At 41.1% G+C, this 27,121-nt stretch overlaps 1 protein-coding gene across 5 annotated transcripts in view; it reads left to right on the top strand.

Annotated features, from left to right (window-relative positions):
• Positions 1–27,121, top strand: part of LMBRD1 (LMBR1 domain containing 1) — a 216,375-nt gene that overhangs the window by 169,478 nt on the left and 19,776 nt on the right. For 2 of the 5 annotated variants that reach the window (XM_005280088.5, XM_005280087.5), the window contains exon 14: positions 5,828–5,909. The exons of 2 other annotated variants lie outside the window; for them this stretch is intronic. In XM_005280088.5, coding sequence (XP_005280145.1) covers positions 5,828–5,909 — 82 coding nt within the window. Of the gene's footprint in view, positions 1–5,827; positions 5,910–15,159; positions 15,185–27,121 lie in introns of those variants that run through there. One more of the 5 variants, XM_065587945.1, reaches the window with a different exon arrangement.

The raw sequence follows: 27,121 nt of genomic DNA, 5'->3' as shown, positions 1-27,121 counted from the left end.
TAGACTTACCGCTTTTTCTAGGAGTTGGGCCATTGAGGATAAAAGACCCGTTAAGGAATTGCTGCCTTTCAGAGGCTCAACCACCTAGCTTAGTTGTAGTTGCTCAACTACATCTCACTGACCAGTGTATGTCTCGGCCCCACCTCAGCAGACCCTCTGACATATATGCCCTCTGAATTCCCAAGTCCAATATCATTGCTCTCACAGTTCACCTGTACTCCTGCCTCACTCCCAGGACAGTACTGTCTGGGTGCATAGTGGAGTCAATGCAGCAGTACCTGAGGCCTTGTCTACACTTACTGGGGATCAACGCTGCTGCGATTGATACAGCAGAGGTCGATTTAGCAGGTCTAGTGAAGACGCACTAAATCAACCGCAGAGCACTCTCCAGTCGACTCCGGTACTCCACCGGAATGAGCAGAGTAAGGTAAGTCGATGGGAGAGCGTCTCCCGTCAACGCAGCATGGTGTAGACACCGTGGTAAGTCGACCTAAGCTACGTCAACTCCAGCTACGTTATTCACAAGGCCTTAGTGTCACATGGTAAATGTTCTCTAGTAATGGAGAAGAGTAGATCATATTTTTCCTATTGTCTTTCATCTAGCAGGGAGCCAACACATTTGCAGATGACCTGAGCTGCAATCAATAGGGTCCACTCACTGGTCACTGAAAGACATCTGATTTTTTTGTTCAGCAAATGCGGTTGTCTTATAAATTTGTTTGCCAACAAAGAGCAACTACCTGGGAGACCTTAGTTCCTTATTAGATGCCTTAGTCTAGCCCAAGTAATACTTTTTTATTGAGACAATTCTGAATTCTTAAAAAGGCAGTACTTTTCCAGAACAAAGAAATTTAAAAATCCATTCAGCAATAAAATTACTACAAGAGAATTCATGTTAAAGATGTTCTTTCTCAAGCTGATGAGCCTTATGGTTTTGGCAGCATATGTACTTTAGTATGTCATGTCATGCTAGCCAAATACAGACAGCAATATTTTGAAATTTATACAGCCAGGGATGTATTCCTATCCCTTACATGGTGGACTCAGCATCTCTCTGCCCTGGAAGGAGATGCTTTCAACTTTCCAGCTCCGTCAGTCCCAGTCACCTCTGACACTTACATTCTAGGCTGGTGTAGCTATTCTGAGGATTTGTAAACTCAGTCACGTGAATTTCTGGGAAGAAAAAACTTCATGTCAACATCTAGAATTAAGGCCATTATATTGGGCTCTCAAGACCTTTCTCCATCTTCTACTGGCAGAGTGAATCAAGTACTTACTGACAACATTGCAGATGTCTTATGTGAACAATTAAGGGGAGCACCTTCCAGCTAGCTATGCAGAGAGGCCATAGCTCTGTTGGATGGTCCATAGTACACAGTACATGAAATTTATCCATTTGGTAGCCAAATTTATCCATTTGGTTGCAGGGAAGGACTATATTACTGGCAGATCAGCTGAGCAGTGACTTACACAATCAACATTTGTTGTCACTCAAGAACTCAGTAGCAAACATCTCCCTATGGGTATATGTGGAGATGGACCGACATGCAACAAGATGCAACACCAAATGTTAGAGGTTTTGCTTCAGAGTAGGAGCAGCTAATCAGCCCATAATAGGTGGGTTTCTCCTAGACTAAATGGGGACTTTTTCTAAGTCAGGAGAACCAGACAAGAGGAAAGCCAAGGTTATTGTGATTCCAAGGCCTAGATAAGATAAGTGTCTCTCTGATGTCCTGCAAGAGTTGCAAGGAGTTACTCTCTCCTCCCCTGTGCCCCCGAACACATAATTTCAGACCTGTTGTCCCCAGTAGAGAGGCCATAATTCCCATATGGACACAGACTCTCTCCACTTGACAGCATGGGCTATAGAGATTTGACAGATCTAGAACTGTCCTGTTTGGAAAAGGTCCAGGAGATTCTATTAAAGCAATCAACTTGCCTGTTATGATTGTAAGTGGAAAAGGTTCTCTTTGTGGGCAACCAGCAATAACATAAACCCAGCTTCAGTTCCCATTTAATCTATACTTGTGTATTTACTTCATGTGATATGCTTGGGATTTTCCATACTGTCAGTAAAAGTACATCTCCAGTTGATCAAAATAATGTATCCAGCTATAATTTAGTTAAAAGGTTATTGAACAGATCTGTCTTTTGGTTAGAGAATCCATTCTTACATGGGACCTAAATTTTATATGTAATTAGCTTGTGAAACTCCTCTGAACCAATTGGAGAATGTTTCCTGTTTCATCTCTCAATTAAGACAGCCTTTGAAAAGATATATGTAGGAAACTGTCCTGTACTGGCAATGGCATGAGCTAGGGTTTTTCCCAGCTGAAATTTGATTGTATGGATACATTGACATGCAAGCAGTTGCCAATTTTCAGCAGTTCTTAACATGTCTTCAAAAAGCTTTCGCGTACATAAGGTGGTGTAATTTAAATAATTGAAAACTAAATTGGTTACTACATGAGCCTTGAATATAAAAGTCAAAACTGAGAATTATATTCCCTGCTTTTTCTTAGCTGTGGTTGAAGTATTTTTTAAACTTCTGCTGGTGTTTCTTGCATATTGTAAAAATTAATTTGTTCTGTGAGTTTAATCTGTTCTTAGTACCCTGCTTATGTAGAAATCAGAATTCAATTTTAAGTGTGTTTTCATGTGTATACTGGAGTTAATTTGCTGTTCCCATTTCTCCATTGTAATCTTTCTTCCTATGCTTTCAAATTCCAATTAATCTGTAAATATCCTTATTGGGAAACAATATTTCCGTAGACACGTTCAGCAATTCTGTAACTTTTGATTCTTTTGATTCTTCAACTTCCCATCCTTTTTAATGTTCAAAACCTTAAAACCTTGAGACAAAAGTATCTTGAAGTGGAAGCAATGGCTTGTGCAATTTTCTTTACAGTAAAAAGGAAGAGGATTGATTAGGAGGGAAAGATGGCCTTGTGGTTAAAGCATTGGACCGGGACTAATGCAAAATATGTGACAGGGTCAGGAATTGAATCCACATTTCCTGACTATACCACTGACTAATGTTACTTTTAAAAACTCAGGGATGTTGAAAGGTCCCAGAATACTGGAGAAAACCAATGTAGCACTGATCTTCAAAAAAGAAGTGCAATTCTAGCAATTGCCATTTAATCTATTTTCAATACCAGGGGGGAGCTAAACTTTTAGAATGAACAAAATCTTATGAAGTAGTGCCACAGGACCCTCTGTTGCTTTTTACAAAATCTTATGAAGTCTTTTATCTGGGCTTCTTCTCTCATACCTACATTACCTTGGGGGAAGAGAAGCACGTTCTGAGGTGAGTAAGCCATGTAAACCCCTGGTGGAGGCACACATACTCCAGTATGCTTTCAAAGCCCCTAGACCCTTGTGATGTCAGTATAGTACGGTCCATTACTCTAAGATGATATTGCTTTCCACTTCTTAGTTTTCTTCTCTGCCCTCATTTCCTCCTTTTTCCACCTGCACATTCCTCTGCTTCCTGCTTCTTTATCTCAGATTTACCATGCTTTTCCGCCTGCCTTCTGCCCTTAGAAATACACTCATCAGCCTATCCCTTGCCAATAAAAGAAACCCCTTTTAAGCTTTCAGTTAATGTTTTTTAAAAAATTAACCAAGTTACATGCAGTTTAAGTAAGTAAATTATCTTTAACTGCAACCTCTGCATTCTTGTCTCTTAACCCACTCCTTTTCATCCTGTTTTCATTTAGATTGTAAGCTTTTCAGAGCAAGGACAACATCTATTCTATGATCTATAGAGTGTCCAGTAGAATTCTGAGTACTCAATAAATAACGAAGAATAAAATTGCCAGACAAACTGGATTTTTTTAGATAGAAATGCAAAATTAATTGATGGAAAAAAGTAGCATCTTTAATATGCTTACATTTTACTATTGAAATAGAATTTGAACTCTGTCTTGTGGAACTAAGATTTAATTCATATTGGCTTGAAAGTATGAATATCCTCTAAGAGCTTGACGATTGACTAAGGGGATAGTAAGCAAAATCTAATAAAAATGGTGGTATAAAGGGGGATAGTTTCTAGCAAGGGTATTGCTTGGTTTATTATTAGGCTTGGTCTTACATAATGAAATACATTTGAGACCCTAAATTAGGAGGCTTTTGGAAGAAATGATAAAAATACAATATACAAAAGCAACCAAGAAGCTTCCCAGCACAGATAAAAAGATATGATCCATTCCGCAAGGAGCCTAATGAGGCAATAATGGTTTTAAGGTGTTAAAAGACTTGAGTAACATCAGTATGTTCATTCAGAGAATGAACTTCTCAGTAAAGACTGATGCACAACGTGGTGTAATAAAAGTAGAAAAATCTGGAATAAAATCAACACGTCTTAATTAGCTCTCATCTTGTAAGTGTTATGTGGACTATTAGGAAATAACAAAATCAGAAAGAGTATTGTCCTTGTGGATTAGTTCAGGTAGGGTGTTCCATGTGTAGGAGTCAGTGGGGAAGAAAGTGCAAAAAACGAAATAAGTTGCGGAAGAAGTGAATGAACAGAATATTGAGGCTGGCATCATTTATGAAGCAGACATAATGGGTGGAAATAATGTGAATAGGCTGTTGTTTCCTTGAATAGTGAGGAAGAACTGGACACCTATCATCTGAGTGGAGAGTGGGATGCTTGTGGTGGATACTAGGGAGAAATGTACTGCTGGGCTTTTGGAACCAGAGAAGGAGGGCACTCTTCTTCTGCCCATTGCCCCATCTTTCTCCTCTTTATCCTTGTAACTTCCTTACTTCTTGCAGTCTCAGGAAATGCCTGTCTCTATTTTTAGTGGAGGCCTTATTTGAGGCCTGGTGGTGTTGCAGGGGCAAAGATAACATGAGAAGCCTGATCTGGAGGTGATGTAGAGGTGTACATTCAGTTAGGCTGCTGTCACTTTCACTGGATCAGCTGACTGATAATTCCTTCAGGAGGTCAATCTGCAAAGGTTTATTTAAAAAAAAAAAAGAACAAATGCCTCTTTTGTGAAAGTGACCATGACACTCCCAGTTGACAGGCACATGTTCATTTTAGTTGAAAACAACCATCAAGACATGCAAGAACGATCAAGGGAAGTGGGGAAATCAGATGTCTGGGCATGAAATAAGCAAATAAAGTTTAGCTTTAAAAAATGCCAAATAAGTAATCTGGTGGAAAATAATTTGAAATATAGATATTAAGTGGGAGGGAGAAATCTGGGAAGTAATGCTGAAAGACATAGAAGCAGTAATGGGCAGCAAATTAGACCCACGTTTGAGATGCACTATGGCACCGAAAAGAGCTAATGCAATTTTATGCTGCATACATAGCGGCATCATAGAGCAATACTGCTCTGGTGTACCCATGGCTAGAATAATGTCGATAACACTTCCACAGTGCCTAGCTGGATCTTTCAATCCATCATGTGATCCAACACCTTTAGCTCATACAACTGTATGTTTGTCAGGTCCCTGTATGTACAGTCAAACTTGTTTATCATTTTAAAGGGTTTGTTAGAATGTCATCAACTAAAGCTTAATTATGAAAAAGAATCTTTTGGAGCATTTTTATATTATGAAATTATTCTGTAACACTTCAGAACCTGTAAAGCATTGAAAATAATCAATGGCATGCAAAGATTAAAGATGTACTGCAAGAATTTTTTAAACCTTTTTTCTTGCAAGTGAAATTTAAAACATATCTATAAAATATAGCTGTTGTGTCAAAATGATTTCTTGCAAGATTTATATGCTTCAGAAAACACCACATTGCATAATATATGCACCTATATAAAATGTTCTTTTCTGACATTACATATTCTTCATGCAGCATAATATGACACTTGTTGATGGCCAGCCAGGGAATGTTACAACATACGTGCCTAAAGTCTGTGATGCAGATGCCCCAGAAGGTAAGACAAATGAAACTTTTGTTCAATGCACACTTCCTGTGTTGCATCATTGTAGAAGATTGGTTACTTCATTATATTTGTGTGCACTAGCAAGAGAAACCACTGAAATTTTATTTTCTTAAATAATTGAGCATTTGCTCAAGCTTCTTTAGTGTTTGTCCTCTGTGTTAAAGTTTACTTACAGAAGGTTGAAATGTAGCCTAGTTAACAGCCTAGTAAATTCCCATTTGTGGAAAGAAATCTACTCTGTAGAATATAAATCCTAATTCAATGCATTTTACTATATAGACAAAAAGATCTAATTTAACAAATCTCCCACTCATTTAAATAATATACATGTGTTAACAATACCCTTGACAAAATTTGTTTTTTCAAGGTTTAGATCAGTTTCTTAAAGGGGAAGTGTAAGTGATTTTTAGGGGGGTGAGAAGGGAAAGGGGGGTGATTGCTGAACCATCCAAAAAACTGTTATGCTAGCAAATAATTCTGAAACATATCCTTTTTTACAGTGAAAATTCAAGAATCATATAATTACATAGGCTTGTAATTATAAAATGTTTTCAAATTTAGTAAAGGTGTACATATAAACCATCTAGAATGTTATTGAGCCAGAAAAATGTTGTCAGAAGTCTGCCTAATTAAAGCAATTTACCAAGGATCCTGGTGGATTATACATCAATGACAATTTATAATGAAGATTGCATGTTTTTTCTAAAAGAGATCCTCTAGGAATTATTTTGTCCCTTTTGGCCTTGGAATCTATGAAAAACTTTGAGGTTAGAGTTTGAGGTGATCATCAGTTGTATTGAGTTCTTCAACCTTTAGTTTTTGAGGCCACAATCTTTGCATTTGACTTCTTCAAAATCAGCAAAAATAGATTTACGGCCATCTAAAATAATCCATGAATTTGCAGAATGAAGCACTGGAGTTTGTGTTCCAATCTTGGCATATTTTTTCTGTGATGTAAAAGCTTGCACAGGCTGTGGAAGGGAAGGTTGAAAAATAGGGATACATATCCATGTATACATAAAGCCTGGGTGGGAAGGTTTCTTAAAAATATTACTAAGCACAAAGCATGCTTATCAATAATTGACATGAGTTTGCAATAGCTTTCCATATAATTCCAAATCAACTATCATCTTTCTCCACTAGCACTTACACAGACACTGGGATCTAAAACACTTTTTTTTTTCTTCCCATCACAGGGTAATGATTGAGGAAATCACATTTAATTTTAAGAGCACTTTCATTAAGGGATCTGAATATTGGTGATAGTATCTGAACCTGTTCCCAGTTCAGAACATGTAGATTTTGTTATGGCTATGGTGTTGTATTTAGGAATTTTGTTGCCTCTGTAGGGTTGTATTTTTTCCATACAAAAGTTAGCGTTTAAATTTACTATCACAAGCATCAGTGCCTCATTGTCTTTGGACATGAGTCAACAAGTCTCTGAAAGAGTTTCTGCCTGTGCTTCTCTCTTAAATGAAGCATCCTTGACTTGTCTTCTACCTTTGTGAATGCATTGTCGTTAAGAATAACTCTGGAGTTCCTAATGTCGGAACTTTGTTGTGGTCTTGCCCCTTTTTTCTCCCTTCCCCTTCAGGTTGAAATTCTTACTTTGAATTTACCAGTGCTGACACAAGAAGATGGATAGGGGAAGCATGCCTTATAAACAGCATTATTTTGTGACCTGGGTCAAATTAGGTGAAAGTGTTTGTCCCCAGAATAAGTTCCACCTTCTTAAGATGCCAGAATGGGATACCATCTCAGTATATCATACAAATGCTCAAATATTTTATAAATATAAGATTTTCTGGGCTCGACTCATTGACCTGAATTTGAATACACCCATGGGCTCTGCTAGACTCTTCAGTCTTGGATTCTCTGTGTTGGGGCTCAGATATCCTGCTGATTGCTTTGGGTTTTGCTTCTACTTGATTAGGGTAAAAATAAATGGTGGTATTCTCCCATACCCACCCATACTTGGCTCTTAAATAAACTATCACGCAGAATACATAGAGTAGATCTTCACAATATACTTCACTATATACTTTGACCAAAGTACCACCTAACATTGGCATTTAAAATATCCGCATTGGCATCTGAGTTAGCACTCATTTAGGAAAACTGGGTAGTTCAGACTTCTTGAAGCTATTATTTCAGCCTCTCTGCAAACTCTAGTACACATTATTGCACTGGGTACTTTTAGTTTGCATTGTCAAGCTTTTCTTTGCAACTATAGTGCCCAGAGTCTTCAGCTTTTAAAAGATGAAAGCAGAGACTCTGGAAAACAAGAAGTGAGTTGGGAGAGGTGCTGATGTGCAATACTGCTGCATACTAGCCCAGTTCAAGGCCTGAGTAACTATTAATGTTGATGGGTTAAGATGACTTAATAGAATGCCTTGGTGTAAGCATTTAATATAGGTATAGCCAACACATAATACAATAAGCTGTATTTTGCTTCCGACAGTTCTATAGTAGAATTCTTTGAGAATGTTTTGGAAAGAAGTTTCTTATTGATAGAACTTTTTTTGGTTTAATCTTGTTTTCTGTACATGGCTTTTGAGAGTCTCATTGAATTCATAATAATTATGATCAACCCATGCATTGGGAAAAGAATCTAGGGAAATGCCAGAAAGCCAAACTTGGTGCTTGTCTGCTTTCACTGTATTGTGATGATCCAGAAAATTGTGATGGCTAGGAGTCTCACTGGATTTCCTCCCCCCCACCCCCCCCACCCCCAGTCTCAAATACTTACAGTAGAAAACAGGATTTAAAGCAAATATTGTGGATTTATCTGATAAGGATATTTTTGAAACCTTAAAAAAAATATCCTTAACAGTTGAACACGGAAGTTCCACATACAATCAGGAGTTACAAATGTTTGCTCAACTGATTGCTTTCTTTCTTTAATAGATGTTCCAGCTTACTGATGGAAGAATTTTTGTTTTAAATTTTATTGATCTAAAAATTCAGAGCATTGACTACAGTTTACACATTTGTGGCAGGTTTGGTAGTTTAGTTTCTGAAAACTGCTGATTTAGAATATCTGAGGACTACTTCTTCAAAAATGTTTTGCAGAAATTTTTCCAGTAAATGGTTTATTAACATACGAACGGTCATACTGGGTCAGACCAAAGGTCCATCTAGCCCAGTATCCTGTGTTCCGACACTGGCCAATGCCAGGTGCCGCAGAGGGAATGAATGGAACAGGTAATTATCAAGTGATGCATTCCCTGTCCCCCATGCTTCTGGCAAACAGTAGCTAGGGACATCATCCCTGCCCATCCTGGCTAATAGCCATTGATGGACCTATCCTCCATGAATTTATCTAGTTCCTTTTTGAACCCTGTTATAGTCTTTGCCTTCACAACATCCTCTGGCAAAGTGTTCCACAGGTTGACATTTAAATTATATTCATTTGGACCACTAACACTTTTCTCCTAAGCATTTATCTTGTATTTTGACTTCGTCTTTTTTAGATGCAAGTATATTTTCTCCATATACTAATTTTAAATGTTTAGCATTTAAAGTATTTTATTTTTTACTGGCTTTGTGGATGTGACCTACTCAATTATAACCACTATTCAGATGTAGTGGGGATGAGAGCCCTGCTGATTTTATTGCACTTGAATTGTATTTTTCTTCTCAGTAGCATGAGCAAAGAACAACCTGACAGAGATCATGTTGTTATGGCAACTAATCTTCTAAAAATAATTTCTATATTGTTAGAACTTTAGTTGCCTTTAATATGGAATTCATTTTACATAGATTTGTTTCTAACCAGTATTTTGCTTGCTGAAGAGGACAGGTTGTTTCTTTCTTCAAAATAAAGATGGGGTAAATAGTAACACAATCTGAGTGCAAAACTATCAAATCTTTGATGTTATTTAGGTTTAGAACTGTAATGCTTAGACAATTTTTTTTCTGATATGTTGTCTCTGTATTTACTTCTAATATATAAATTAACTTAGTCTGAATATCATAGGCTATGATGACTGATCTGAAAAAGGGAATGCAGAAGACAAGAGGAAATGGAGTAGATAAAATTTTGCCTTTTACCAGTTGAGAATCTTAGTCTGCATAAAAATTCCTTAGCACAAATATATACAATACATGAATCATCCATTTACTTGTTCAGTCTAAGTACATACAGTTTATTAAAATAATTGTCTGTAAAACAGCCAAGGATTTTGTACATCGCAGTACCTTAGTGTGTTATAAAAGCAAACATTTATTTATAATAAGCTTCAGTAGAGTTAGGAGATATTTGAAGCAGCTGTATGATAGAGGAGCTTTATGACAGAATATGTACTTGCATTTTTTTAAATACAGTAGTAAATTAAAGTATCGTTTCTCAGTCCACTTGTACTTTCTCAGATAACTTCTTACTGCTGTGTTCTAGGGTGCAGTATACCCTTAATCTGCTTTTACCACTGAGTAACCTTCCAGTTCCCCTTTCCCGGTTTTAATGTATTAATCAAAATGTATTTTTCCTTCATCTTTTTGTTTGGACATCTGGCCACTTAGCATACTTTTTTTTTTTTGGTAATCTGTGCTGCATTTATATTACTCCCAGGGGAATGCTGCACCAAAAAAATAAAAATTTTATAAGCACAGTATTTTAAAATTCTGCAAAATTTTATTTGTCAAAATAACACTACATAATCACGTCAGTTTCAATTATTTTGGTAATTTTATTTCAAAATACCTGTCAGCAGGTATGTCTGTAACAATATACACACACAAAAATTCCCCCAGGAGTAGAGTTGAAGAAAACCCCTATGACAACCCAGTTCCTGTTTCTCTGCTCCCTCTCCCCCCAGAGCCCAACCAGGTGGCCAGACACCCACAACTCCCCCCCCCCCCCCCCCCCAGAGCCCAGGCACAAGGCCCCCCTTGCCCAGATACCCCCACTATATCCACTGAAAGCCCAGTTGCAGGGCCTCCCCTAGCCCAGACACCCACCCCCCTACTCTCCTCCAATAATATTTCATTGAATAGATATATTAATGTCACATCTGGAAATTATATTTTAGGCAATCTAAAGTATTTTTTCACTGCTTCTGCTCTATTCTGGCCTGATCCAAAGCCCATTGAATTCAGAGTAGTTTGGTTGTCTTCAATAGCCTTTGCATTCAGCCCTTTAGGGGTCTTACCCTCCTGCTTTCAAACCAGTGAGCAGAGACTATCATTCTCACCTTAACCTCCTGTGTTTTCTTTAACTTACAACTGGATTTCTCTACAGTGTATTTGGGGATACTCTATAGGTAAGGCTATGTTTTAGTCACGGGTGTTTTTAGTCCGTCATGGACAGGTCATGGGCCATAAAAAAAAAAAATTCATGCCCTGTGACCTGTCCAGGACTTTGACTAAAAATAGCTGCTATGACTAAAACTTGCAGGGGGAGGGGGGGGTTGGGTGCACTGCCAGTGCTGAGGGAGGTGACCCTGGACACCCACTGGTACTGAGGGAGGAGGGGCAGGGCGCAGCACAGCGCGTGGCCTGAGATCCCCACTGGTGCTGAGGGAGGGAAGTCCGGGGTGCAGCCTGGGACCCCCGCTGATACTGGGGGAGGGGGATTTCCTACCGGCTTCATCCCTGCAGCTCCTAGGTGGTGGAGGCAGGGGCCAGGGAAGGGGTTCCTCTGCAGCTCCTGCTACAAGCACCAGCTGCCGCAGCTCCCATTGGCTGGGAGCTGTGGGGGCAGGGCTTGTGGACAGCGTGCGGCATGGAGACCCCCGCCCCTCCACCACCTAGGAGCTGCAGGGGGGCCCCACACCCCAAGTAAGCGCCCCCTCCCCTTGCCCCTAACCCTGAGCGCACTCCCACACACCCAAAGTGCTGCTGTTGGCTCAGGGGTTGCCCGGCTCGAGCCAGCACCAGCTGCTGCAGAAGTCACGAAGGTCACAGAATCCGTGACCTCCATGACAGACTTGCAGCCTTATCTATATGTAAGGGACAGCATATGAAATATTTTTAAAATACTGTACACTGGACTGTTAAATTTTTCTACCTGTGCAGTGCTTTACATCCATTCCTTGCAAGGAGCATAATCATTATTACCCAGTACAGAACTGTGTATTAAGCATGTGCACATGATACAATTCAGTCACAGTATTATAGAAATGTAGGGCAGGAAGAGACCTTGAGGTCATTTACACCATTCCCTCATGCTGAGGCAGGATCAAGTATACCTAGATCATCCCTGGCAGGTGTTTGTCTAACCTGTTCTTAAAAAGTTAGTGATAGGGATTCCACAACCTCCCTTGGTAACCTACTCTTGTGCTTAACTATCTTTATCGGTAGAAAAATTTTCTTATATTTAACCTAAATCTTGCTTGCTGCACATTAAGCCCTATCTTCAGTAGAAATAGAGGACAGTTGATCACTGTCCTCTTTCTAACAGCCCTTAACATATTTGAAACCTGTTAGGAAAATATCCCCCCCAGTCTTATTTTCTCATGCCTAAACATGTCTGGTTTTTTACCTTTTCCTCATGTTTTCTAAATCTTTGATCACTTTTGTTGCTCTCCTCTAGACTCTCTACAGTTTGTCCACCTCTTTTTTTAATTAAAGCATGACACCCAAAACTGGACACAGTACTCCAGCTGAGACCTCACCAGTGCTGAGTACAGCGGAACAATTACCTCCCATGTATCTCTTATGACGCTGCCACTAATAAACCCAAGAATATTACCCTTTTTTTGCAATTGCATCACATTGTTGGCTCGTATTCAATTTGTGATCCACTGTAACCCCTAGATCCTTTTTAGCAGTACTACCACCGAGCCAGTTATTCCCCCATTTTGTATTCGTGTATTTCATTTTTCCTTCCTAGTATTTGCCTTTATTGGATTTTATAGTGTTGATCTTAGACCAATTCTTCAATGAGTCAAGGTCATTTTGAATTCTAATCCTCTTCTCCAAAGTGCTTGGAGGACCTCCTTCCTGAGTTTGTTGGCTACAAATTTTATAAGTATGCTCTCCACTCAGTTATCCAAGTCGTTAATGAAAATATTGAATATTACTGACCCCTGCAGAATCCCACCAGATATGTTATCCCACTTTTGCCAGCAAACCATTGATAACTACTTTTTGAGGACAGTTTTTCAGCTGCTATATTCACCCACGTCATAGTAATTTAATCTAGACCAAATTTTCCTGGTTTGTTTAGGAGACATTTTGTGGGACTGTGTCAAAAACCTTACTGAAATCAAGATACCACATCTACTGCTTTCCCTCCCTTCCCCCACCCCATCCCCTTGGCAAGTAATCCTGCCAAAGAATGTATGTATCACATTATTTTAGTAATTGTTTATAAATATAAACAAGTGTCCTAAGCAACAAGACAGATTCTCTTTCTTATACTTGTACTCCTGCCTTCATATTGCAATGTGATTAATACTAGTACTCTTGTATCTGGTATACTTCAGGGACATGGTGAAAAATTTGTTTGGAATGGGATATTTTGAGTAAGATTTTGGAGTATTAGAAGCAATTTTAAATTCTTTGTAAGATTCAGTTTTTACCTTTAAAAAAAAAAAACCCTAGTGTTCAGTACTGTACATGTTAACAGCTCTTTTTAGCAGGGGTTCTCAGCCTGTGGGCCATGACCACTTTCATTTTTTTCTCCCTTTTTTGCCCTTCCTTTAAAAAAATCCCTGTGTCTGTCCTCCTTAGTTGTGAAGGTAGTATCAAAATTGTGAACTGAATATAACCAATGCAGTGATGCCTTTCTGAGTTTGCAGACCACCTGATACAATAGCGCTATGATTTATGCATTACCACATTCATCTCATTCAAGTTCATACAGAGTCTGCGATTCAGTGGCTGTGGAATCTGGCTTTTTTTTAAAAAACAGCCAGGCTCCTGATGTTGGGTTTGGTGTTTTGGGTTTTTTTTGTTTTCCCTCTTTGGGCTCTATTGGTGCCTGCCTACAGCTACTTCTTGCTCTCCAGCTTTCCCTTCAAAGGAAAGTTAATTGTATTAGTGCATACTTCCTGCATTTTTACACAGACAGGCAGCAGGCCAGTTGCAGCCACCTCTTTTTTGGACCCACTGCTTGTATCCTGACTTTACTGTCTGGACCTGGACCTAATCACACACCAGAATGATGGTCAGTAACTGGCGGAGAATTCTGGAGCATGCATAAAGCCATTAAAAGCAAGAGAGTTCTGAGCCATTTGAAAAGGCAGCGACCATTTTTATGAATTCTTCAAGCAAAAGCTTGTGCATTCACCAAATTGCTTTTTTGGTAATGTAAATGCTGTCAATGTAAAATGCCTCTAAGTATCACACTTAGTCTCACCACAAATAGTGAAAGCCACCAAATCTAATTATAATTATTAGAAAACATTAATTGTACCCTGTGTTTCAAATGTTATCAGTGTAATGTTGAGATCTCCTGCTGCTAGGAAATTGCTTTAACTTGACCTCTCCTTTGACAGTCTGCTCATTATATAGTTGTTGATCTTCAAGAAGCAGTCGGGAGACCCTGTACTTTTCAATGTAACTGGATGAAAGTATAGGCGAGTGTTCTCTCCCCAACTTCTAACACTTGCTCAGTATGAATGGGATGGATATATGAGGACTGCCTGTTTCACTGTCCACTGACAGGGCCTGTGACAAGGTGAAAAAAAATCTGTGAAGCTTAGCAGCAAGAGCTGATTGTTGAAAAGTTGGACTGGAATCATTGTATTGGTATTTGTATTTCCTGCAACTTGACAGGAAAACAGCATGGCCTTGTGACTAGAAACCACTCTGTTGAATCCTGGAAGCCATTTGGACACATCGAATTCAGTAGGAAGCTTTGGGGTGATGACACACACACTGAAAGGAACTTAATGATGCTATGAAAATTGTGAACCCTAATAAAAGCAGTCACCAATGCAGGCCTCTACCACTTTGTGAAGAAATGAGCATTCAGCATCACCAGATCCTTTTCTATATTGATGCTTGTTTTCCTAGATTCATAGATTCCATGGCTAGATGGGACCATTGTGACCGTCTAGTGTGACCTCTGGTATAACACAGCCCACAGAACTTGACCAAAATAGTTCCTAGAGTGTAACTTTTAGAAAAACATCCAATCTTTATTTTAAAATTATCAATGATGGAGAATCCACCATGGCCCTTGGTAAATTGTTCCAATGGTTAAGTACTCTCACCATATTTGCAGTCTGAATTTGTCTATCTTCAACTTCCAGCCATTAGATGATATTATAGTGATTTTTATATTGACTTTTAGATCCCTGATGAATGTTGAATAACACCAAGCTGAGTCCAAAACTTGTGGAACCCTGCTAAAAACACCCCCATTCAATTATGATTATTCTTCATTGACAACTACTTCTTGAGATCTGATAGTTAGCTAGTTCTTAATCCGTTTAACATATTGTATCATGCTGACTTTTTAATCTGAGTGTTTGGTACTAAATCAGGTGCCTTACAAAAGGCTAAATACATTACAGTTACACGTTTGACTGATAAAAGTAACTTCATAATCTCAACAGTGAAATCATGTTTGACAAGACTTATTTCCATAAAACCATGTTGCCTGACACTAATTATATTCCCATTCTTCATCAATTGAATCCCTTATCATGCTTTCTATTATTTTGACTGGGATTGATGTCTGTTTAACTGTTTTATAGTTACCCAGGTTACCTCGCTTCCCCTTTTTTGAATATTGGCACAATATTTCAACTCTTTCAGTCTTCTGGGATTTCCATGATAGTCCAAGCGCTAATAAAATTAACTCCAGTGGAACAGACATTTCCTAAGCCAACTCTGTTAGAATTCTTGAATGCAGATTATCTGGGCCTGCTGACTTTAAAATGTTTATCCTTACTAGATTCTGTTTAACAATCTCCCTCTGAAGCACCTGGCATCAGTCCTTATCAGAAGACAGGATACTGGGCCAGATGTAAGTTTAGGGAATTTAGCATCTAGCCCAGTATTCTGAGCATCTGCCTATTAAACCCCGTGCAGAGGCTCAGGGCAGCGGCGGGGAGAGATGCCTCTTCCCCCAGCGCGGACCTGCTGCGGCGGGGAGAGGCGCCGCTCTCTCAGCCCGACCACAGCGCAGACCTGCCACAGTGGGGAGAGGCGCCCCTTCCTTGGCCCAGCTCAGCCCCGCTGGAGCTGCTGGGAGAGGAGCCCCTCCCTCACCCTGGCTCAGCCCCACCGGAGCTGCCGCCGGGGAGAGGCGCCCCTTCCCCAGCCCCAAGCTTTTGCGCTGAGAGAGGGCTGGGGCGGGGCGGGGGGGAGAGGCGCATTACCTCCATATTGGTGCACATAACAAAATTAATTTCACACATAGACATAAAAATTAGAGGGAACACTGGCTAGATGGACTATTGATCTGACCTAGTACGGCTGTCTTATATTCTACTTACTAATGAACTGGAAAGTACTTCCGCCTCCTCCTGTGGTAAAAGTACATAATCCTGTTTTTAAATATAGAACAGAAATATTTATTGAACAATTCTGCCTTTTCTGTATTAACAATTTTACTATGTCAGTCTAGCAGTGAGCTAGACTGACATAAGGACTTAAACTCCTTACTGCCCTGCAAGCTGTTCCCTGGCTTGTTGGGTGTCTAAAGAAGTCCCAAGTTTTATTCATATTCTATCTGAATTTTTTTTCTCCCAGTCAATTTTGTTTGTAATTTTCTTCAACGTTGGGAAATTATCCACTTTGAAGTTGGGTGCATGTGTATACATATACATATACATATGTGTGTGTGTCCATATAATGGAATTATAGTACTGGTTAGGACTGTCCTCTGTTTACCTATATTTAATGTAAGCAGGTCATGTTCACTGATCCCTAGGCAACCATCAAATTCCAATCCAGTGATTGATCTTTCTCAGTCATAATGAAATCCCAAATAGTTACCTCAAGCTGGGTGCAATATCCTGTTTAAAAGTTATAGAGGATGAGTTTTTTTGACATTTTAATGATAATTTACTATTGACTGAATGAGACCTCCCACATACAGTAGACCGTCCCGCTATAACAAACTCCTGGCTATACTGAACAAATGGCTTGGATCCTCAGGGGTTCGTTATTGCGAATTTGTACTGTATGTTTCTCAAAATGAAGTCCCCCATAACACCACAGTTTTTCTTTCTACATTACAAATAAATGCTTAGGGAGTAATTCATCTTGTTCTGTTTGATTCAGTGATCTCCAACAGATGCCAACCAGTGTCCCCCTCCTTGGCTTTATTAGTTAGCACATTAATTCATGTGCATTCAAAATCTCTGGTTCTGTTATCAGTAACTAAAATAGGTAATGCCACTTATGTAAATCATCTGTGAGTGAAGGATCTGGGAGTTGTGGTGGATCACAACCTCAACATGAGTCAGCATTTCGATGCTGTTGCGAAAAAAGAACATGCCATTTTAGATTGCATTAAGAAGGTACAGCATGTGAGTCATGGGAGGTGATAGTACCGCTCTGTTTGGTGCTGGTTAGGCCTCAGCTGGAGTACCGTGTCCAATTTTTGTAGAGAAACTGGAAAGGAACCAGAGGCAAGTGTCCAAGATGATCAAAGAGATGGGATGCAAATCATATGAGCAAAAGCTAAAGGAAATGGTTATGTTTAGTTTGAAAAAGAGGAGATGATAGTGGTCTTCAAATACTCGAAAGGCTGCCATAAATAAGATTGAGAAAAGTTGTTCTCTCTTGCCACAGAGGGCAGGATAAGAGGCAGTGGGTTCTATCTATAGCAAAGCATATTTAGATTAATCTCAGGAAAAACTTCCTAACTGCAAGAACAGTAGGACAGTGGAACAGACAGCCTTGGGAAATAGTGGAAGCTCGTTCACTGGAGGTTTTTAAAAGGAGGCTGGATAGCCATCTGTCTTAGATGGTTTAGATACAACAAATCCTGCAGCTTGGCAAGGGGTTAGACAAGATGACCTTTGCGGTCCCTTCTAACATTATGGTTCAGTGATTCCATGATCCCACCAGGTTTCAGTAATGCCAGTTTATTAATTTCTTATAAATGAGAATTTCCAGTTCTTCTTGCTGGTTACCCAGATTCCTCGTTTCTTATATATAGGCAATAGAAACATTTATCTTCGCTTTCTTTGCCACGTCAGTTGAACTTGTTAATCATGTGCTGAGTATCAGTTTACTGCATTTGCCTCCTTCTCACTCTCCTTTTCCATTTTTAGTTTAATGCTATCCTGGTTGCTCCAGTTAGTATAGATCTGAGAAGAGCTTTCTCTTCCTAAGCCATTTCTAAAGTTTGTTTCTAAACTGTAGATAGTTTGTTCTGATTAGTATATTTGAGGGACATATAGTTCATATGCATTCAAAGTGTGTGTGAAGTATCACAGGTACATACATCTTAATATGGAGCTCAGGGCAGGCTCCAGCTTTTTTGCTGCCCCATGCGGCAAAGGGAGGTAGAGGGGGGAAGCCGTGATCGGTGGCTGCTCTCCCGTGCCGCTTCATTCTTTGCCAGTAATTCGGCAGCTGGTCCTTCCCTCTGAGGGACCTGCCGCCGAAGACCCAGAAGTGCCGCCCCCTTCCAAGGGCCGCCCCAAGCACCAGCTTGCTGCGCTGCTGCCTGGAGCCGGTCCTGATGGAGCTGGTCAGAAATTTTTCCTTTTTGCTATTGAAAACTGCTGATTCATCAAAATGGAAACATTGCATGGAAATAGGACTTTTGATGGGAACCAAACAAGTTTTCAGCAGAAACTTGCCAGGTTTCCTACATGCTTCCTTCTTCCCTGGCTTCTTGGCAATCTAGCCTGACAGGTGGCCAAGGCACCTGGGCTCTGCTGTTCCCTGGCAATCCACCAGGCTCCTGAGACTCACCAATTCTTCAGCAGCTCCTCTGGTTGGCTGTCAGAGCTAGGACTCCTTGGGCTTCCAAGGATCCTGGCAGCCCTGGACTTCCAGGTGTCTAGCTTTCAGCAGCCCACATGGCACTTTGCTCTGTTAGAGCCTGATTTGAAAGCCCACTGACATCAATGGATAGACTCCTGTTGGCTTTGGGTTCAGGCCTTGTTCAGTCGCCTATGCTTTATTCTGTTTCCATTGATGTCTCTGTCTGAGTGTCACAGTAGTACAACATAGCCTAACTCAGGTTATAGTATTCTATTGGCAGGTCGGGAAGAAGGGGTAAATATAAACATTAAATTATTGCTTCTACCATGTGCTGCACACTTAGTTTTTTACCAGTTTAAAAGTTTCTGTTGGTTCCAGAGCTATTCCCTGCCTTCAAACTTAGCAATTCATTTTGAACTGTAGAATCTTTAAAACTGCTATAACATTTTAAAGTCTACACCGCTAATATGCGCTACCTATAGTGTGCTGTGCAAGCTTTCTGCAAAGTCTTCCAATATCTTTTCGTTGAGCTGATATAGAAAAGGTGACGTGAAAGTTGCTTTCAGGTTCTAAAATTCTATATCATCACTAAGAAACCAAAGGAGCAACGGTTTGAATGTCAGCGTAACTGTTGGAATTAGTTAGCAGCTGGTGGGAAAGGCAACTGGTATTTGAAATCATGGAAACTATATGGACTGTAAAAGCTTTGAATAGCAGATGAATTTGGCTGGTGTAACGAGAGAAGCAGCAGCAGAGTTTGGCTTATAAACCGCATGAACAGCCTTAGGAGCTGATTTAGTCTGGCGCATGAAATTTTGTGTGTGTATGTGTGTGTGTGTATGTATATATATATAATATATATATATATATATATATAAATAAAAATAGCGCGCAACAAAAAAAGATTGCAGAGCTATTTTGGGGACGTTTGCAAGAACCCAGCTTTGGGTCGGAAACTGCAGAATAACAGACAGCTAGAAACAAACTGGAGAAAGTGGCCTGATTATGTGCAAAAAGAAAAAAGCAACTGAAACGCTCAAACTAGGCGGCTTGTATGATGCATATTTTGTGCAGCATGGAGGCAGCTGTCAGTGTCACTCTGTGAATCACGTTCCAGAGAATGCTGTAAAACTGATACATGAGGCATCCTCCTAAATATCAATTCCTTTATTTCTGTGGAAGCATGAGTTCTAAGGTTATTCCAGGACTTTTCCCAGTAGGCAACCTAGGTAACACCAGGGCAGCTTAACACTTTTATGTTGGGAAAATACATGTAGAGAGAATATTTGATACTTATCATCAAATATATTAGTAAGAGATCTGAAGACACTTTATTTCCTTTCAGTTATTTCTGAGCCACCAGTAGGGAATGGTGCGACTAACTTTCAGTTTGTGGTAGGGTGACCAGATGTCCTGATTTTATAGGGACAATCCTGCTTTTTGGGTCTTTCTTATATAGGCTCCTATTACCCCCCACCCTCCCCACCCCCTGTCCAGATTTTTCACATTTGCTGTCTGGTCACCCTAGTTTGTGGTAAAAAACATTAAGTTGAAGGAAATGTAGTTACATTCCATTTGTGTTAGTTTGCTGCTTTGAAATCTTAAGCAGAGGAAATTCCTGATTAATTTTCGCCATCTGTTGAAGATTCTCACTGAGCTGTCTGATTTTAAAGATTCTCTGACTGATGGGAGGAAGTGGGGGAGGGAGCAGCTACATTCTCTTTCCTCCTAGTTCTGTATCTCTGCCTCCCTCTGGTGGCGGTACAAAGGAATTTCATTGACTTAAAATGGGAGGTGGAAGTGCCTCTCTTCTGTATCCAGGAAAAAGCACGTAAATTATTTGACATCCTGCACTAAAGTGTGTATATATAGAATGTATCCTTATTTACGGGATGGGGGTCTCACTAAATATTTTTCATCTGCCAGCTTCTTTCTCAGCCATAGTTAGAAAGCTCAATATTGTATTGTGTTCTCATTAGTAGTTTTCCCATACAAGCATAGATTGTTGGCAGCTAACTGCATCATTAGCAGTTTCTGGGAATTTAGACCACTGAGAAAAGAAATCTTAGTTCTCAGCCACTGTCACTTCTTCGGAGTTGGAGTTTGAATCCTGTGCCCATCCTAAAAGCTGCTGCCTTTACCCATCCTACATCCTGCCAGGATCTGTTGTGGGTCCCCCTGCCAGCCCCTGGCTGGTAGGATAATGGCCAATGCAAGTCCAGTGGCCATTCTGGAATCCTTGGGGATTTCTCTCAATACTGGGACCACCATCCCTCTGATCCTGCTTGGCTGCGTCCGAGAGGCAGGCTCCTGCATTGCTCCGTTCAGCACCTGATCACGACTCCAGTACAGAACCAAGACGTGGGCCCCAGGGGACATAATAGGGGCAGAAGTAGAGGAGGAACCTCCATCACCAGCTTAGGCCTCTTCCTCTCCGCCACAGATGAAGCCATCTTGGGGCCGAACAGCTCGCTGCCACAAGATGACATTAGAGCCCATCAAGAGCTTCTAAAGAGGGCAGATGCTAACCTAGGGCTAAAGAATGAGGTACTCAGAGTATTTGCATAGCCTCATTGACATTTTGGCTGCGGCAGTCCCATCTAAAGTGGCCATACCCATCAACTAGGCTGTTATGGGTCTGGTCAGAGCCCTGTGGCAGACCCCATTTTCTCTCCCTCCCACTTTGCAGAGGACAGAAAAGAAATACTACGTGCCAGCCAAGGGGTATGAATTTTTACATTCTCACTCTCCAGTGAAAGGGACAGACAAGGCCAGTCAAGCGCTACCTCCAAACAGAAAGACTCTAAGATGGACTTGTTTGGTAGAAAAAAAATATTCAACCGGCAGATTACAGCTCCATATCGCTAACCAACATGCTCTGCTTGGGAGGTACAACTACACTATGTGAGACTCTATGGCAAAATGTAAAGACTCGCTGCCTCAGCACTCCAGGCAAGAGTTTTCTTTTCTTTTAGAGGAAGAAAAGAACATATCCAGAACCTCTCTCCAGGCAGCCAGAACGATGGCTTCTGCTGGATCATGAGGTGATGCTCATAGCTTCAATCCTTGGGGCAGCCACAGGAGGTTCAACAGCCGGTCTTTTTCACCAGCAGAAGTTGGTCCAGTAACAGATTGGACCAACATTTTTCTCTCTAATATCATGGGGCCAAGATGCTTACAACATTTCCTAGACCAGGGGTTCTCAAACTGGGGGTCGGGACCCCTCGGAGTCACGAGGTTATTACATGAGGGGTCGCTAGCTGTCAGCCTCCACCCCAAACCCTGCTTTGCCTCCAGCATTTACAATAGTGTTACATACATTAAAAAGTGTTTTTCATTTAGAGGAGGGGAGGGATCGCACTCGGAGGCTTGCTGTGTGAAAGGTGTCACCAGTACAAAAGTTTGAGAACCACTGTAGACCGTCCTGATAGTTATGCAGGTGTTGCTGATTCCCTCATCATAGCTGTATTTCTACTTATCCAGGCATTGTTTCTGGAATAGCTCAGGTGCTTGTTCTACTTAACCAGTACAAATGGAGAGGGAGGGGGAAAATGGGTTAATTGGAAAAATGTCTTAATTTCAACTATAAACTTGAAAATCTAGGGAAGTAAGCAGCTGGAATATGCTTACTTGATTCTGGCAAGTCAGTTTTGAGGTTTTTATTGAAACAATTATAAAGTAGAAATAATTCTCTGTAAATTGTCTGGCATCAGTGTAGACAGGTTTTTAAAAACTTATGATACTGTATTGGCAGGAGCCAGTCTTTCTTGAAATAGAATTTTTGGACTCTTTCTCTACTGTAAGACTTCTGTTGATTTCTTCCTACCTTATCGTTCCTGGCTGCTTTGTCACTTTCCATATTAGAGTCTGGAATGCAATTCTGAAAAAAAAAATCATACAGTTTGAGACATCCTGTGACGTGGTTGGGACTCACCACTGCATCACCTCCCGCTGGTTGCTCTGGGAATTAGCTCAGTCATGGGGAGCACCCTCTGCTGGTGGTGTCTCGTCCGTTGTCTGTTCCTTGCTGGGGTCTGGACCCGCGTTGCTCCCGCTTGACAGTGTCCTTCTTCAGGCCACTGCCCTCCAGCAGTGCCCCCTAGTCCATCCTCACCCCCTTCCGGGGGAGGGATAACAGCAGTCTTTCTCTGCACCCCAGCCACAGTGGTCAACCACCGCCCAAAGTCTAACCCTTTGTGTCAGGGGTCTGGTGCAGTCCGCTACTGCCACATCCAGTGGCTGGGTGTCCGTGCAAGGGGAAAGGGGGGGGACCCAGGCCTGCCCTCTACACTGGGTCCTGACCCAGGGACCTTTTGGTGGCAGCCTTCCTGCCCTCCTTCTCTCCCCTTGTGCGTCTCTCTTCCTGGGCCACTTCCCCTTCGGCCCCTTTGCACCAGCTAGGCCCTTCCCTCGGGGTCTGCAGCCTGGCAGGTAGCGGGCTGGAGTTCCCTTCAGCTCCCCTGAGCCTGCCCAGCACTGCGCTGTCCCAGGTGCTTGTCTCCTCGCACAGGAGACAGACCTTCACCCTTTGAAGGCCTGGGAGAGACTGCCTGCTCCTCTCCTAGGCAGCCTTTATATAGGGCCTAGCCTAGCCCTGATTGGCTGGCTCTAATCTCTGCCCTGATTGGCTCTCAGTAGGCCCTTCTCTAATTGGCTGCCGGCCTGCGCAGCCGCTCTGGCCTATTCTAGCCCTCTCTCTCATGGCCATTCTGATAACTCAAGCATCCTCGTCTTTTGCCATCCTACTGGAGTCAGCCTGTAGTGCAGTAAGATAGTGTCATCTAGCATAAAGCAAGGAGGTAAAGAATAATGAAAACCTGGAGATACGTATAATCAGACCTCACCTGCTACCTACCCACCTCCAGTGTTCTCTGCTGTTTATGCTGGAAGAATACATCCTTGCTCTTGCTTTCTGAATGTAGTCTCTTCTTTCCATCTAGTATCGCCTCAATGGGATTAAAATAGGATGAGCAAGGAGAACTACAAGAAGTGGGGGAGAAGAAAAGAGAGCTAAGAAATAGGAAAGACCCAGTTTAAAAAAAGGGTAAGACTGATCTGCTGACCCTACAATGATTTTGCAGATTTCTGGTTCCAAAAAGGATTTTGTCGCTTTCCAGGGCTTCATATTCTGACTTTAACCTGCGCTCTCTCTCAATATCCTAGAGAGGTCCAGCAAAGGCACTGGTTTTCTCAGGCCGTTTAGATTTTTTCTTTGGAGGCTAATAGACTAACAGTATCCAGGATCAATAAAGTTCTCACCGCCGCTTCCTCTTTCTTTTTTTTTTTTCTTTCAGCCAAAACCTTCTCTGTTGCACTGACTTGTCTACATTAAACCTTTTTGATTAAAATTTTCCACTGTGGCAGCAACCTTGATAAGCTATAGTGTAGACAAGAAATTGGTTGACATAGTTATTTTAAACATTGTAATCTAGAATCCATTCCATAAGTTTCCCCACTTGCATTTTGAGTCTACTGAATGAAAGGAATTTAGAGTATAATCCTTAACTTTGCATAATCTTTAATTAAAACAAATGATATTTTATAAGTAAACTATATTTATTAAGGCATAACTGAAAAACTTGAGCCCATCAAGATTTTCACTTTCTTTTCCAGATGTAGCTCCATAGAAGCTTTGATAAATGTGAACTTGATTCCTCTTTCTAGACTCTTTTCTTATTTCCCTATCAGCTCTGGCAGCAGTGGAAATCCTGGTAAATCCAGGATGCCAGGAAATATTCCATGTTTTAACTACTGTTGTTAGATGTTTGACTGAGTGTGTTCCCTCTGTATGCCATCCCAGCTGTGTTCAGGTAGCTGGCACAGCAGACCTCGAGCGAACCAATGACCACAAGATCCATTAAGGTACGAAGGCGCCTAACCAGGTTTATTCTCGACAAAGCACAGTAATAGTACCTGGCAGACTCTACGAGGATGCTAAGACATGTATGCCCATGACAATGGATGCAGCTCAGTGAATGGTGGGACTTTCCATTCCCCCCTCAGTTGGCCAAAGACGCTCTCTCTGAGGTTCCATTTTATACACCAATACAAACAAGTTACGTATTGCCCCTATGACATAGTTAGTTACTGCCCCCGATGTGGGTTGTTACTGCCCATTATCTTTTATATGTTGGTTTGATCAAAACGTCTCTCTCCATCACACTGTCATCCTGATGTCATCTTTAGGAGGGGTGTGGCGCTTTGTACCTCAGGGGAACATCCTTCACCCCCATGTTCATCTTTATAAAATGATTGTGTGGTATCCAATGCAAAGTTTATGTTGGATGTCTTCGGAAGGCTTATAATGCACTGAGCATGGTTGTTATAGTGATGTTATAGTAAGGTTATAGGTTATAATTTCATGTATATCGTTATGAGGCTGAAAATTTATCCTGGCTTAAAGCAAGCCCATGCAAAAACTCTCGAAGAACAGAGAGGCAGTTCACACCTCGTCAGGGCATGGATGGGACAAACCCAGCCCAGCCTCACAGGAACAATGGACACTGGCTTAGGAAGCGACAAAAGAATCTGTTAGACCCTTGAGGGAGTCACTTTGGTTAGTTTGGGACTGCAATGAGGTAATGCTCACCTGACTCTGAAAGGCAGGGGAGGGGCCAAGCCAAGAGGAAAGAAAGGGCATGATAAAAGGGAGAGACATTTGCCATGCTCACTCTCTTCCACCTACATCTACAAAGACCACCACCACCACCAAGTGATTGCAACACTGAGCAAAGGGGAGAGTCTGACTGAAAAGTAACCAGCCAGCCTGTGGTGAGAAACATCTAAGTGTGTAAGGACATTGAAAGTTTAGATCAGTTTAGAATACATGTTGCTTTTATTTCATTTGACCAAATCTGACTTGTTATACTTCAATTTAAGTGATTATAAGTCAATCTTTATAGCTAATGGATCTGTTTGTTTGTTCTATCTGAAGCAGTGTATATGGTTTGAAGCATGTCAGAGGCTCCCCTTGGGATAACAAGCCTGGTACATATCAATTTGTTTGTTAAATTGGTGAACTTATATAAGCTTGCAGCATCCAGTGGGCATAACTGGACTGTGCAAGACTGAGATTCCTAGGGTTGTTTCTGGGACCGGAGATATTGGCTAGTGTCATTGGCTCACTTGCGAGTAGCTGGGAGCAGCTTATATGCCAGACTGTGCGTGAACAGTCCAGGAGTGGGGGTTCTCACAGCAGAGCAGGGTAAGGCTGGCTCACAGAGTTAAGGATTGGAGTGGCCTAGCAAATCACTGGTCCAGATAACACCGGAGGGGAACGTCACAGGGGTCAGTGTGTTCTCATTACCTTTGGGAAATGTGCTGGTATTGAGGTGTTCTGGTACCACCCTTCTGGCATGTGTTTGCGTGAGTGTTCTGTGCCTAGCACCTCTTAGAAATGTGTGTTTTTGCAGTATCAGCCCAGTTCTTAACAGATTCTGTGAGCAGGGCCTGCCTTTTGCTCACAACCTGACTTTGCTTTATATCAGCAAAGCTTTGACCACTACTTTAGCCCAGGCCTCATACTAGACTTCTGATACAAAGGCTTTTTTTTCAGGTCCTCTTCCTACTGCAACCATCGTTCCATCTAGTTAGTGTGAGCAAAGTAAGACAACATGATTAAAATACCACTCTATTAGTAGTGGAGCTCCATCAGAGGTAGCAATAGCGGGAAACTTGTAAGTCTGGGTGTGATTCAATGGCTTCCTTGGTAGAGAATAGAGACAACTTGGTAGGTATAATCCTACCAGTTAGAGTTCACTTTACTTTTTCAAACACTGTTGGTTAAAAGTATCATCAATAAACATAGCATTTGGTCCCATTTAGGACAATTTTAGAACTCTCTAAACTCCTTGTACAGTCTTCACAACTATTTCTTTGCTCTCTTTTTGCACCATGAGTTTATCTGTTTTTATATGTCAGTGAGTTCTGAGTACAGACGCCCCCTGGGTTATGCAAACCCGACTTGCGCAAATGCGCACTTCCGGGAAAAGTTCCATAAGGTAGAAATAGGATTTTGTGTGTGTGTGTGTGTGTGTGTGTGTGTGTGTAATGGTCGGGTATACGTTTGCATAAGTCAGGGAGCGACTGTATGCTCAGTTGCTAGCATTGTATCAAGGAAAAAGTTCTGTGCCCTGCTTTTTAACCATGGCTCAGTGTAGGCATTAATTCCACTTACTGTCTTTTTAGCTGTTGTAAAAGTGGGTAAGTACTTACACACACCTAAATAAATACAAAAAAAAATCCTGGGTCTGGTTTCTAGAAGGCTTGAGAAGTATAAAAGTTAGACAGTAGCACTGTGTCTACCATCTCTTGACTCCCTAGATACATGGAAAATATACTGAGGTCCTAAAGGTCACAAAATG

The sequence above is a fragment of the Chrysemys picta genome, chromosome 3 (genome assembly GCF_011386835.1).
Source record: "Chrysemys picta bellii isolate R12L10 chromosome 3, ASM1138683v2, whole genome shotgun sequence".
NCBI lineage: Eukaryota > Metazoa > Chordata > Testudines > Emydidae > Chrysemys > Chrysemys picta.
The sequence above is the reverse complement of the archived record's forward strand: the minus strand, read 5'-3'. Positions and strand labels throughout refer to the sequence as shown.